General features: G+C 47.8%; 1 protein-coding gene across 4 annotated transcripts; it reads right to left on the bottom strand.

Moving 5' to 3' along the window:
• Positions 1 to 491: 491 nt before the first annotated feature.
• On the bottom strand, positions 492 to 13,089 carry C7H20orf96 (chromosome 7 C20orf96 homolog). 4 transcript variants are annotated; one of them, XM_088674794.1, is made up of 11 exons: positions 12,954 to 13,089; positions 10,951 to 11,091; positions 9,677 to 9,815; positions 9,334 to 9,461; positions 8,131 to 8,289; positions 6,897 to 6,996; positions 5,781 to 5,938; positions 5,564 to 5,665; positions 3,645 to 3,731; positions 2,160 to 2,278; positions 492 to 790 (listed from the first exon to the last, which is right to left on the bottom strand). In XM_088674794.1, the coding sequence occupies exons 2-11, from the start codon at positions 11,065 to 11,067 to the stop codon at positions 730 to 732; spliced, it is 1,170 nt and encodes a 389-aa protein (XP_088530920.1). In that variant the 5' UTR covers positions 11,068 to 11,091; positions 12,954 to 13,089; the 3' UTR covers positions 492 to 729. The 4 variants fall into 4 exon arrangements, with proteins under 4 accessions (XP_088530920.1, XP_088530921.1, XP_088530919.1 ...); XM_088674795.1 differs by having other exon boundaries at positions 11,008 to 11,091; XM_088674793.1 differs by having other exon boundaries at positions 13,054 to 13,089.
• Between the last annotated feature and the right edge of the window lie 1,880 nt (positions 13,090 to 14,969).

Genomic DNA, 14,969 nt, shown 5'->3' with positions numbered 1-14,969 from the left:
TTACCAAAGGTGTCATGGGCTTTGAAGACACTCAAACTCAGGATGCAAGGGAGAAACGTGCTAAGAGGAAGGCACGCTTGGCAAATCCACACCTTGATCAACTCCTGCCCGGAAACCAATGTCCCCACTGTGGAAGGACGTGTGGATCCAGAATTGGCCTCCACAGTCACTTATGGACTCATTGTTAAAACTGTGTTTATGGAAGACAATCTTACTTGGCTACGAGGGATCGTCAAAGAGTTTGACTGATTATTTGCAACTGTTTTTCTGGTGATTGCTTTCTTCTATGAGATTTATGTTGTATCTGGGGTGTTCCATTACGTTCTCGTTATTTATCATTTGTGAGGAGCTTTGTGATTCGTGTGAGTGAAAAGCGGCACAGAAATATAATAACCGAAACGAAAGAGGCAGATGTTGCACCATCGGTGCAGCATGGATAGTGCTACCGGTACTTCCATGGAGGAGTCGTAATTATTTGAGACACTGCCCTCTTTGAACAGATAGGACTGGCTTTAATAGAATCTAATGCTGGAACATTTGCAGGCAGGGGTGCCAAGGAAAGCCCCTGCAGCAGTTCTTAGCAGGAAGGTTTAAAGACGCCGGACCGGGAGTAAGGCAGGCCGTTGGTTTTGGGTGTAGCTCAGCAAAGCAGGAGTGAAATTGGCTCCCAGAGGTACAGGGAGGGCGTTGTGTGATCGAGGTGCATCATCCCAAGCTTGTTTCCAGCAATTACAGGGGGAAATCCTCGTCCGTGGGGATGTTGAGAACGATATCCATATCTGGGGGGCACCTGGAAGGAAAGTGCAAAGGGAAATCAGAGGAGAGGAAGCGCCAAGGTCTGAGGCAGAAAAGAGGGGCAGAAGAGGAGCAGCAAAACTGCCATGTCCCTTTGTCTCTTTCACAACATGGAAGTCTTCATGCAGCACAGTAAAAACTATGGAACTCACTCCCCCAGGAGGCAGTGATGGCCTGGGTGGCTTTGCTGCTCCAGAGAAGCGGACACGGAGCAATGGATTCAAACTTCAAGAAAGAAGATTCCACCTAAACATTAGGAAGAACTTCCTGACAGTAAGAGCTGTTCAGCAGTGGAATTTGCTGCCAAGGAGTGTGGTGGAGTCTCCTTCTTTGGAGGTCTTTAAGCGGAGGCTTGACAGGCATATGTCAAGAATGCTTTGATGGGGTTTCCTGCTTGGCAGGGGGTTGGACTGGGTGGCCCTTGTGGTCTCTTCCAACTCTATGATTCTATGATTTAGAAGAGGATCAGACAAGACTGTGAGGGAGGAGAGGGCTCTTGAAGGCGACTAGTTAGGGCTGGGCGATATATCGATATACCATCCTAAACTGGTTTGAAGTCCATATTGTGATATCGGTTTCATAATTTCAGACCTGGCAACACATGCAAAAATCACTATGTGGGGGGAAACCGTGAAGCCAGCCGATGCTTCTCTCAATTCCTGCAGCAACTCTGTTGGCTCAGCTCTCCCCTGCCTCATGCAGGGGGGCAGCGAATCACAATAGCAGGTGCCGGCAAAAATCACGATGCAGGAAAAACCATGAAGCCAGCCAATGTCTCTACTTAGCTCCACCTTATTTCAGACATGGTGATTTTTGTTATATAGCAAGGTTTAGCTGGTGATCTACCATGTTGCTGAAAACCAGGTATTGCCCAGTCCTAGACTACCCTGTTTCTCCTAAAATGAGACGTACCCATAAAATAAGCCATAGCAGGATTTCTAAGCATTTGCGCAATATAAGCCACGCCCCGAAAATAAGACATAGTGATAGGCGCAGTTCTGAAGGGTCCCAAGGAAGAGGCAAGACTGGACGCGTAATAAAAAATAAGACATCCCCTGAAAATAAACCACTGTGGGGTTTTTTTTAAAGGAAAAATAAATATAAGACGGTGTCTTATTTTCAGAGAAACACGGTAGGATCTGCTTATGTCCTTATGATTGGCAGCAGGAAGCCAATCATTGCCTAAAAACAGGGTCCCACAAAAGACTATGAAGCTGCAGGCTCACCTACTTTCTCACACACACACACACACACACACACACACACACACACACACACACACACAGGGCTCACTCAGCGTGAAAGCATGGCCCAAAGTGCCCCCAGAAAATGCTGCTGCTTGGGACACAGGCTGAGGGACCTACTTGGGTCTACGGAGGAGGACGTCTGTAAAGATCACTTCCCGCGGATCCCCAGTGGAGTGATGGAGCAATATGAGGTTCTTGTGCAACGCAGTGACGTCTTTCACCAATCCATCAATTACCTGAAAGGAGAAAGAAGCAAGTCAGGGAGATGGGGGAAATGGGTTCTAGCCCACAAAGGTGATGCCATAACAAGCCCACGACTCACTGAGGTGCCGCAAGACTTCTTGCTGCTGTTATAACAACTCCTGCCCTCACAGCCCGGCCCCAAACACTTCCCATTCCCCTGCTCCAAATGGCCTTCCCCCTCCATGGAGTTTTAAACACGTTGGGCTTCCAGATCAGAAGTTTACCACTTACTCACAGGTAACTCTGAGGGTGCCCTATTGCTGTCTCCGCCGAGTTGTAGAGAAAACCTCTGCCCGAGTTTAGCTACCACCATCAGGTCGAGCCGGAGATGTAGAAGGCTCTCTCCATATGATGATCCAATTATTTTAGATCCACTTTCAATCTACACTTGGCTCAGCATCTCAGCCTACAATCCACCGGGGGGGGGGGGATTCACGTTCATTGTGAAAGATAGAACTCCCTCCCAAGGCGCCTCCATGCCAAGGCCCAGCCTCCTCTCATTCCAGCTCCAGTTGTGAGATCGTTCCCCAGGGTTGTTGGAAGTAACGACCAGTCTGGGTGGAGTAACGGCCAGGAACGCCAAGCCCTTTCTCAGGACTCAGTCCACCTTGGAAGATGCTGGAATCTCCCTTCACTAGTTGGACGGTCATCTGTGGCAGATTCTTTAGCTGAGATTCTTGCATTGCAGGGGGTTGGAGGAGATGGCCCTTGGGGTGTCTTCCGACTCCACAATTCTATGACAAGGAGTGGTGGGAGGAACCAGCTGGGGAACACTCAAGGGAGACACACACACACACCCCCCCAAGGAGGAAGGCTCAGAGCCCAGAGATTGCTGGTGGGACACTGAGGAGAGGTGAGAGGGAGAAGATTGGGAGAAGGGTTGGATGCTGAAGGAGCAACAGGGTTTTGTGAGCAGGGAGAGCAGGTAACGGAGAGCAGTTCAGACTCTGAGGCTGAAGCGAAGGGGGGCGGGGCGGAGATCAAGAGATTGCTGAAGAATCCAGGGAGTTCCCCTCCCCTGCTGAGACAAGCTCACCCCTCCCCACCCTGTCTGCAAGAGTACACAGGATAATGAGATGGGGAAGACAGAGACCAAAGTTGCGCAGATGCAGTGTGGGGCTGCTGGGGAAACATCTGGGAGAGGAGGAGCCTTAGAAAGGGTGGAAAGCAGGGGCCGTCAGTCCTGCTCTGGGAAAGGTTGCTGAGTTTTATCATTTCCTTGAATAAAAAGTTAACTTCGCTGGCAACTGGCTCTACCTCTTCGTGCTGACCTGTGTCTGCCTCCAGCCCTGACACCCCTGCCCAGACATTTGCAGAATTCCCCACTGAGCCATTTGCTGCCGTCCCCAAGCCTCTTGCCTCCTTTTGTTTGGCTATTTGGATTCTCAGCACCAAATTGTTCTTATCCATCTGGTGAAGGCCATCCTGGTATTCCATCAGTTTCTTCTGCACAGAGAAAGGGGGAAATGCAATTTAGAAGCAAAGATGGACAAAGGATCCTGGAAGGCAACAACAGAGTACCTGGAACCCCCCGGAAGGTGTGAGTTCCCAGGGGACAGTTCGACAGATTGCTTTGCCAAGCCGCAGGCTGTGGCTCAATTGACACTCAAGCTAACATTTTTTAGAGGGCATGAATCTCCCTGTCAAAGATGGGGGGGGACGGGACTATTCCTGCTGCACTTTCTGCTCCAGTAGACAGAAGAGCATTTCCCAGACATTTTGAACTACATATACATATATGTACGCAGTTGCCTTATCTTGCATCGGGTCATCGGTGGATCTAGGCCAGTGCTCTCTGGGCCTGGTGGCGGCCCAAACAGAAACGGCATGAGAAAACTGTGGTCAGATCCCCCGACGTTCTGCTTTTTACTTAGAAGCATCTGCTAAGGTTTGTGGGTTTGTTTGCGGCAGCAACACTGGGGAAGGGAGGGTTTGAGAGCCTTCGCTCAAAGGCGGAGCATGTGCTCTGCGTGCGAAAGGTCCCAGGTCAATCTCAAAGTAGGGTTGTGCCCTGTCTGAAAACCTCAAGAAAACTGCCTGTCAGAGGAAGACCACAAGGAGCAAGATGGGCCAATGGTCTAACTGGGTTGCAGGGAGTCCTCTTCCCTCTCGCTTGCTGTTGCCACACCTGTTGGCTCCGCCAACCTGTCTTGGCCCCTGTGGGCACTGTACTGGAAACTCCCAATGTTGGGAAATAATTTACAGAAATGCCCTCAAGGAAAACCTGCAACTTTGCTTTTTCCTGCCATGGTAACAAGCTTGTAGCCCAGGAGAAGATCTCTCCGGCTAAGTGAGGAAGCCTGGACACATGGCATGGAGAGTAGAAAACCCCACCCAGACCCATCCACTGGGCAATAATAATAATAATAATAATAATAATAATAATAATAATAAATTTTTATTTATACCCCGCCCTCCCCAGTCAAAAACCGGGCTCAGGGCGGCTCACACTAACAAAACCACAATAAAACATAAAAACAATTAATTAAAATACAGATTAAAATACAGTACAGTATTAAAATTTAAAATGCAGCCTTATTTCAAGTAGTCCATGAATCCAGGCCATGAGGAAGGATAGCACAGGGGTCAGGCTAAGTCCAATCCAAAGGACAGGCGGAACAGCTCTGTCTTGCAGGCCCTGCGGAAAGATGACAAATCCCGCAGGGCCCTGGTCTCCTGGGAAAGAGCATTCCACCAAGTTGGGGCCAATACTGAAAAGGCCCTGGCTCTAGTAGAGGCCAATCTAGCCACCTTATGGCTCGGGATCTCCAAAGTATTGTTGTTTGTGGACCTTAAGGTCCTCCGCGGGGCATACCAGGAGAGGCGGTCCCATAGGTACGAGGGTCCCAAGCCGCATAGGGCTTTAAAGGTCAAAACCAGCACCTTAAACCTGATCCTGTACTCCACCGGGAGCCAGTGCAGCTGGTAAAGCACTGGATGAATGTGATCCCACGGCCGAGACCCCGTAAGGAGCCTCGCCGCGGCATTCTACACCCGCTGGAGTTTCTGGGTCAGTTTTAAGGGCAGCCCCACGTAGAGCAAGTTACAATAATCAAGCCTGGAGGTGACCGTCGCATGGATCACTGTGGCCAGATCAGGGCGAGAGAGGTAAGGGACCAACTGCTTAATACAGCGGAGATGGAAAAATGCCACCTTTGCTGTGGATGCAACCTGCGCCTCCATGGAAAGGGAGGCGTCGAAGGTTACACCCAAACTCTTGACAGAAGGTGCTGGCACTAATTGAGCCCCTGCAAGACAACCAGCCCTGCCCCACATACCTCTGTAACGTGCTGCAAATAGCGCTCCCGCTCCGCTCGCGCCTTCGTTGCCATACTTTCCAGGTACTTTTTGAACATATCCTCCATTTCCTCCAGCTCGTCCTGGGGATGGCAAAGCAGGAGAATGGATTAAACCGGTACCCAAGGGCTCTTTGCTGCCAGCCCCGTGCCAAGAAGACAAGGCAGAGGCCAGCAAGAAAGAGCTCCCTTGGCTCACCTGCTGCTCTTCGTTCAGGTTTCGGACGCTGCGCATCAGAGAAGCTATCTGGACGGCTTTCACCGGGTACTCCTTGTCCATGTAGGTTTTCAGGATGTTCAGCTCCTCCTGGAGGACGTGCACTTTGGCCTGCATGCGTTTCATCTCCTGATCCAGTTCTGGGGTGGGAGGAAGACGGCAAGGCAAGAGGAAGAAGATAAGGGCAAGCATCTATTTATTTATTATTTCCATACTGCTTTATATTTTTAAGGAAAAAAATCTCAAAACGGTTTACACCACATTAAAACGTCAAAGAAAGCAATCCAGAAGAAAGCATTACTGAAGAAAGTCAAATATAAAGTATACAGTCAAAGCAACACAACTAACTAAAATATTATCTTAAAGATTCAAAATCAAAATTAGAAAGGAGGTCAACTACAGAATACATATTTAATACAAAGTTAACAAAAAAAATCTTAAACATTTCAAAAGAAAACGTTACTAAATGAGGTCAAATATAAAATGCACATTTAAAACAGCACAATTACGGTGACAAGAGAATAAAACATTTCTCCCAGGCCTGTGGCTAATTAAAACAATCTATGGTATTTGAAACTGTGTGTGTAGAGGGGTATTGTTTGTATTTGTTACTATGATTTGTATTTTTTCGTTTTCTGACACATTTCTTTCTCTGCTTTCCTTTGGACCCCATCAGCGAGGACAAGAGGGAGGGGTTTGCGGTCTAGGCGGCCCAGGACCTCCATACACACTGCCCAGGCTTGTGTTCCAGCAGCTCACGTCAGTGCTGCTAACACAGATGTTTGACTTCACCCCCAGAGGCGCACTCCATTGTCTCTTGAGACAGACGCATGCAAGCAACAAATCTCCTTGGTCCCTCCACTTCTATGGAAGCTAGTCTGGATTGCCAATGCATTGCCTGAGGTTCTCGTATCTGTATGTTCCAACCCTTTTTTAATGAGAGGCAACAGACAGGGGAACACAATCTGAATGTGTCGGGCAAGCTAACTTTCCACTACAGCTCAATCCAAAGATCTCCTTGAGTTTACTGGCTTGGGCTCCTTCTCTGTCCCACCCAGCTGAGAGCAGGCAGGGCGTCTGAGATCGCGTGTTGCTTACTTCCCAAATTCTTCTCCACCATTTTCTCTGCTGCCGCAAGATCCGCTTTTGCTACACCAACCTGGTTCTGACTTGAGTCCCGAAGAGTTCGGATGACTGTCTGCAGAGACAAGAGCAAAAGGCAGCAGTTCTTGGGACTACCAAGAACCAAAACTAGTTCATGAACCGTTTGCGGCTCCTGGTTTGTACAGAAAAGTCCATTGGGAAGGAATCCAAAAGGATCCCTCCAAACTGGGTGGCTGGGGATTAGAATAGCCATGTGAGCAAGTGTCAAGCAATGCAGGTTGGGGCAAAAATATCCTAACTTCCCATAGGCACTCCTGGAGTCTGAACTAGTGGTGACTGGCCAGGAAAAGCACCTGGGAGTCATAGTGGAAAGCTTGATAAAAATGACAACCCCAGTTTGCAGCAGCTGGGGGAAAGTCAAAATCTATGTTGGGGTTGTTGGGAAAGGGACTGAAAATAAAACTGCCAATATCATAATGCCAATATCTATGGTGCACGATGTAAATTGGATTTTATAATATTTCAGAGCGAATAACACAAAATATTTAAAACATGCACAGCATTCGGGATTAACCCTCACTGTGCTCAGTGGGGATTACTGCCTAGTAAGCGTGGTAAGGATTGCAAGAAAAATGGTTGAACTGCTTATCCAACGATTTCGGTCGCAACCGTGGTGCATAAGATTGCACTAAGATTGTTTTCCATAGCGATAGGTTTCACTGCCTCAGAATGCTTGTGAATGTTCCATGACATCACAGCAGGCTGGCTAATAAACTGCGGGCGGGCAATTTATAATCTAATTGTATGAACTTCAACCGCTCCTGGATATATGGGAAGAGCTGTTAAGTCAGTGGCAGAGAACATGCTTCACTTGCAAAAAGTTTCATATTTAACTCCTTGTCTGGGAAAGATTCCTACCTGAAACCCTGGGAAGTCACCGCTAGTCAAGACAATTCTGTGCTAGATGGACCATTGCAGCGGGCTGGACTAGATGGCCCTTGGGTGTCCTCTCTAAATTTACTATACTATGATTCTATGACCAATACTCTGACTCATTATCAGGCAGCTTCCTATGTTTCTAGAAGCATAGAGAAGCCGCTTGGTTCAAGCAAGGGGCTGGGATTCAGGAGCTTCCCTTCCATGCCAATTATCGCCTGGTACAGCCACATGGCCCTGACACAGAGCGATTCAGCTGACTGAGGCAGCTTCCTGACTACGCCAGCCTTACCCGAAACATGTCGTACTGCTGGAGAAGGCCCCTGGCCTGGACGACAGTGTCGGCATCCATCTCCTTGATCTCCTCCATCAGCGCCCGGTTTTTCTCCAGGAGAAAGTTGGAATGGCGTTTTATTTCTTCCAAGCTGTGTGTCTTGTGCTTGATAAACCGCTGGGAAATTTTTGGGAAGGAAGGGGTTACCAAGCAGCTCACCTCTTCTTAAAAGGTAAAGGTAAAGGGACCCCTGGGCATTATTGGCCGAGGGAGCCGGCGTACAGCTTCCAGGTCATGTGGCCAGCATGACTAAGCCGCTTCTGACGAACCAGAGCAGCACACGGAAATGCCGTTTACCTTCCCGCTGTAGCGGTACCTATTTATCTACTTGCACTTTGACATGCTTTCGAAGTGCTAGGTTGGCAGGAGCTGGAACCAAGCAACGGGTAACGCCACCCAAAACCAGAGGATGCCAACAGTCCTAGAACCCTGCAACCCCACGGCTACTTCTCCTCCCACGCCCTTTTGCACTGTTATGGAAATTGCACAGCTGGTTCCCATCGCCAAATTTTGGAGTTTCTGGTCAAAAAAGCAGAAATCAAATCTGGGCAACACCCCAAAGCTTTTACCAGACTACATGGAGTCCTGTGTCCAGCTCTGGGCACCACAGTTTCAGAAGGATATTGACAAGCTGGAAGGTGTGCAGAGGAGGGCAACCAAGATGGTCAAGGGTCTGGAAACCAAGCCTGATGAGGAACAGTTGAGGGAGTTGGGTATGTTTAGCCTGGAAAAGAGGAGGCTGAGAGGAGATAGGATAGCCATCTTCAAATATCTGATGGGCTGTCACATGGAAGATGGAACAAGCTTGTTTTCTGCTGCTCTGGGGGGGGGGGGTAGGCCCTGAAGCAATGGATTGAAATTATAAGGAAGGAGATTCCAACTAAAGATTACAAAGAACTTTCTGAGGGTTAGAGCTGTTCGACAGTGGAACGGTCTCCCTCGAAGGTGGCGGACTCTTTTTCACTGGAGATTTCTAAGCAGAGGCTTGATGTCCATCTGCTACGGGTTTCTTAGTTGTGCTTCCTGCGTTGCAGGGAGTTGCAGCAGATGACCCTCAGGGGTCCCTTCTAACTCAAAAATTCTATGTTTCTCGGCCATCCCTACGTCTGTATCAACAGCACCTGATGCCACAGTTTTAACGCAGGGTATCGCCTTATGTACCTGAATGATTTTGATATTCTCCATTCTCTTGGCCCGGATCATTTCCTTTGTCATATTTAGATTCCAAGTGGACTTCTGCCTCAGAGGGGGCATCATTCTCACAACCGCTTTTGCAGTCGTTGCCCATTCTGAAACAGAAAAGTGGCATTAATTCGTTTTGGCTAAAGCACCCAGTTTACAGCTGCTGGGGAAAACATGGCAGAGAAGGGGAGAATGTGCTGAAAGTTTATCCAGCCCAGAAGAGTTTGGGGGTAGCAACCATCTCCTCCTCCTCCTCCTCCTCCTCCTCCTCCTCCTCCTCCGGGTGCCGGAGTCCAGGCACACAAGCAAAACCTTTCCCAACCTATTTTCTTCTCTTTCGGCTTTTCCGGAGAACTGACACCCCCATCCTTCTTCAAGTCCTTTGGTGCCGAAATTGGAGGCATGTTTAATTTCAGTGCGGATTTCTGTGCCACATTGCTTCTTTGCCATTTGCTGTAATCCTAAAGGCAACACAAGAAAGGCACAGGCTCATATGGAGGAAGCAGACAATATTCAGCAGAAGAACACCCTTTAAGACAAAAAACAAACAAACAAACAAGGCCATAAAAGCAAACGTATCCCTGGGCATGTGCAGAGTGCCTTTCTGTTTGTGAAGCAAACGGTTCCTTGCCTGTCTAAAGAGTGTAATCTAGTGTTCCGCCCCTCAGCCTATTCCCCATTAATGGCAGGGGACCCGCAAACAGGGCCGGCCCTATGGCCAGGCTGGGTGGCGCAGGGCACCACGGCGCCGGCCCGCCAGTAGGGCGCCACGAGCTGCGCCCGCCCGCTGGCCGGCCGGTCCGCCGCGCAGCTGCGCCCACGGCAACCACGCTGTGCGTGCCCGCCCGCCCACCGTGCAGCAGCGCCTGTGGCAGCCGCGCTGCGCCCACCCGCCCACTGCGCTGGGAAACGGGGCGGGAGGGCGCCGGAGGGATCCGGTGCACCACGGCGCCAGGGGCGCTTAAGACGGCCCTGCCCACAAAGGCTCCGCTACTTTTCGCAAACAGCCGGTAGTCATTCAACTGGGAGAGAGCTCAAGCTCTACTCAGGGAGACCAACACATGCAGTGACCTACTGGTTATATAGGGGATAAGGTGATCTCTCAAACAACTGGGGCCTGAGCTGCATAGGACCTTATAGGTTCATATCAGCACCTTGAATGTTTCTATGCCACCAATCTTATGCAGGCAATAAATAAATCATCTTTCTGCAGTTTCCAATTCTAATTTTTTTATTGTGTACAGATATACTTGCAAAATGCTTTGATATCTATTTTATTTATGTACTTATTAAATTTGTATACCGCCTTTCATCCGAAGATCCCAGGGTGGTTGATAACAGAAGACAAAATGAGAATTCAAAAGACATAATAAAACAAAAACAAAATACGTAATAAAACAAACCAATAATCGCTCTCCCACAAACACATTTAATACAGTATTCTATGATATAACTGTATGCAAGTACTTTTATATGTATACGTAAATACATTCGGGGAAGAAAGAAGTGTGGGCAAACTGGATTTAGTTGTTTTATCATTATTTATTGGGCTAATTAGTCGCTTTGTTTACACAATGCAAATTCACAGCGACTTACAATATAGTTGCCGTACTGTTTTGTAAAATTGGCCCCTCCCCACTTTCTGGGACTCACAGTTTTTCTTATGGAGCTGATGAGGCTCGTAGGGAAGATAGTTGGACTCTGGAAAGCCATCTTTTGAGCCCGTGACTAGGAGCGCTGCAGAGGGTGAGAAACACTTGATAAATGGGAACACAAAGAGAGGCCTGTTCAACTTCACACCTGCCCAATTCCTTTGAAACACACTTGGTCTTCTTAAAATGGAACACTTCTCGCTCATCCGGTAAAGCAGTGGTTTTCAACCAGTGTGCCGTGGCACCCTGGGGTGCCTTGAAAGACAGTCAGGAAACACTTGCCTCTGTCCCTCTTTCCTTCTCTCCCTCCTCTGCCACCTCCCAAAGGCTTTCACAGCTGTACAAAACTGGGTCAAATATATGTTGGAAATGTAAGGAAAAAGAAGGTACTTTGTATCATATGTGGTGGGAATGTAGAGAAGTCAAAATGTTTTGGGAGATGACTTACAATGAATTGAAAAAAATGTTTAAAATTACATTTGTAAAAAAACACCCAAAAGCATTTTTGTTAGGGATTTTAGGAAAAAAACCTGCCAAGGAAAACAAAGAACTTATTTATGTATGCTACAACAGCGGCAAGATGGCACAAAGATGGAAGACTGACGAAATCCCAACGAAAGAACAATGGCAAGAAAGACTGATGAGTTATGCGGAATTGGCTAAGTTAACATACAAACTACGGGAGAAGGAGAACCACCACTTTAAGGAAGAATGGGAACTTTTTACAAATTATTTAAAAAGACAACAGAAAGATTTGGACGCCTTGGCAGGTTTTGAATATACATCCACAACTTTATAGCAAAATAGATGATAGATGACAGATAAGGTAATGATATGTACGGTACAAATGTATAACATGCAGAGAACAATACTGTATGTATAAACAAACCAGAGAGGGGAGCTGGGGAAATGTCCATGGAGGTTGAGAGAGGGAGGGGTTGGAGGGGATAAAGGGGGGGGAGATGTGATTGGATATATTGATTGTTGAATTGTTTTGGTAAATTTGTTTTAATAAAAAAATATTTTTTTGAAAAAGAAATGAAGACGGTGAGAATTTAAAAGAGGGCCGGACATTATATATAGAGAATAAGTGTAACAGACTGAAGGGGGGGGGAAACAAATTTGGGGCAGTGCAAGGTAATGGAAATATTTTAGTAGGATAAGAAAACGCAGTCAAAAAGATGACAGATAGGAAACCAGAGAAAGAGGGGGAGTTAAAAGTGAGGCTCATAAGAGTCAATTAAATTGGAGAAACAAGCTATGTTACTATTATTATTTACAGAAATCTGCCTGGTACTTATGTTATCTTTTCTCTCTCTCTCTTCTTACTGCCATGTGTTTGACTGTAACATACTATGCATTGGCGATATGATAAAACAGGAAAGCTAATAATAATGATGATGATGATGATGATGATGACAACAAGAAGTACCAAAGAAAGAAGAGGGGCAGGGTGAAAATGATGGACTTTGCAGAACTGGCGAAGCTGATGGGGAAAATCCGAAACCGGCACGGTCAAGTATTCCAAAAAGACTGGAGTAAATTTATAGGATATTTGAAATATCATTGTAAGCCATTAACAACACTAGCAGGGTGATTTGAAGACTTGTAATGAGGTTTTTTTTTCGTTTTACCTTTCTACACTTATTTCAACTTTGAGGTATTTTGTGATTAGTTTTATTAGAACCGGAAAATATATGAAATGCTGTGATATAGGGTAAAGGTTAGTTTTGAAAGCCAAGAGGCGGGAGGGAAGGAAGTCGGCAGGCTCTAAAGAGCGAAAGAAGTAAAGATGTCCCCTTGCGGGAGCAACGAAATTAATGGATAATAATGATGTGATTATATATGTTCAAAGGGGAAAGTAATAAAAATTATTTTAATAAATAATGGTGATGATGATAATAACAACAACAATATTGAATGGTCCTTCTCGGGAGAGAGGCGGACCCGTTGTTGACCTGCCGGGCTCCAGTCATGTGTCCGGCCAGCGCCGCCCCCCTTCAGGGATAGACTGCCCCTGGCCAGGGAGGCTCCACGCGGCCTTTACCTGCTGCCGCTCCCCGTCGCGCTTTTCCCGAGTCTCCTGCGTCTCCTAGCAACCGGGGAAGGCCCCCGCCCTCCGGCGCGGCCGCCCGTCTCCATGGCGACCGAGGGAAGTACGGAAGCCGAGCCGGGGTGGGTGAGTGAGCCTAGCGGGGGAACCGTCCGCAAAGTACCCTATGCTCTCGGAAGCGTTGCGCAGCCTAAAGAGCCACCGGAGTGGAAAGGATCTCCTCCTCCTCCCTGCCAGCAACCATTTGGAAACATTTAACGATGTATCTGAGATTTCGGCTTCCCCCTTTCGCCCTGCCCGAAGAATTCTCCGCCTCCTGGGATTGGGTACTTTAAGGACGGTCCCTGGAAGTAAGGAAGGCCCCGCCCCGGCAGGGGCCACGCCTCCGCCCTCCAGCATTCCGCGCATGCGCGACCGCCCTTTCACACACGTGCGCCTCTCGGGATGGTGCGGCAGTTTGTCGACGCTGCAAAAGCGCCTTATTTTATGGTTGGTTTGTCTATTTCCCCGCGCTCTCCTTTGCAAAGCAAATTGCACCGAAGGAAACGCCTTGTCTTCTTGAGTTTCAGCCCCACATTTCCCCACCCCGTTAGGTAGGAAGCTGCTGTATGCAGAGTCAGGCTGCTGCTCAATTTAGCTCTGTTTTACCTGCACAGACTGGCAGCAGCCGTCCAGATTAACAGGCTCCCTTGTCCATCGCACCTGGAGCTCCATGCAGAGTGTGCGAGATGCTGAAATAGGTGGGTTTTTCCCTCAGTGTTAATTTATTGCAGTTGTGATACAGGAGCCTTTCCTGCACAGCATGATTATTGCTTTTTATTAAATTTGTATACCATCCTTCATCCAAAGATCACAGGGCAATTCGCAATATAAAAATAAAAAATGAGAACACAAAACACTACACAAAACAAAATCAAACCGATCACCCCCCCCCCAAAAAAAACACTTTAAAAAAACCATAGGACATTAAATAAGTTGAATGCCTGGGAGAAGAGGGATGTTTTTGCCTGGAGCCTAAAGATATGTAATGGAAGCGCCAGGCAAGTCTCCCTGGAGAGAGCGTCCCACAAATGGGGAGCCACTGCAGAAAAGGCCTGTTCATATTGCTGCCCTCTGGACCTCTTGTGGCGGAGGCACATGAAGGAAAGCCTCTGATGAAGATTGCAGGGTTCAAGTCGGACCCAACTGAAGATGCTGACGATTAAACCTGGGACCTTCTGCATGCCAGGCAGGGGCTCCCCCAATGAGCTGCTTGGGCCCTTGCCCATATCCCACATAGTGCACTGCATTGGCAAATTAAACTGGCGTTCTAAACTCTCTCTCTCTGTGTGTGTGTTTGTTTCAGGAGATAATTGCTCTTGTTTGTTACTATGTTATGCATTTGTGTGTTTTTATATTGTAAAACACCCTGTGATCCTCGGGTAAGGGTGATACTGAAACTTAATAAATAATACTGTATGTCCCCAAGGCTCCTGGTTTTTTTCAAGGCTCAATTGGCCCACTATACTGAACTTGGCTTAATTCCCATAGTTGCCACCTCCACCTGCCCTCCCACAACTAGAGGCTAGTTTCATTTGCATTTTTTAAAATAAGATGCTGGGAATAAAGGGATTCCCCCAGCTGTAATGCCACCTAGAATGGCAGTTCCCAGGTTTGCAGGGTTAGGGTGAATGCTTGGACCCCGCTTCTAATTCCTGGATCCAGCACAGATTCTAATGTTGGAATAGCCCAGGCATCCCCAAACTTCGGCCCTCCAGATGTTTTGGACTACAATTCCCCAACCACTGGTCCTGTTAGCTAGGGATCATGGGAGTTGTAGGCCAAAACATCTGGAGGGCCGCAGTTTGGGGATGCCTGGAATAGCCAGCCCAGCCTGGTAATCGCCTGGGAGACGAGCCATTAAGAAAGAC

This window comes from Zootoca vivipara, chromosome 7 (genome assembly GCF_965207765.1).
Source record: "Zootoca vivipara chromosome 7, rZooViv2.hap1.1, whole genome shotgun sequence".
In the NCBI taxonomy this organism is placed as follows: domain Eukaryota; kingdom Metazoa; phylum Chordata; class Lepidosauria; order Squamata; family Lacertidae; genus Zootoca; species Zootoca vivipara.
Note: the sequence above shows the minus strand (reverse complement) of the source record. Positions and strands in the feature narration are given on the sequence as shown.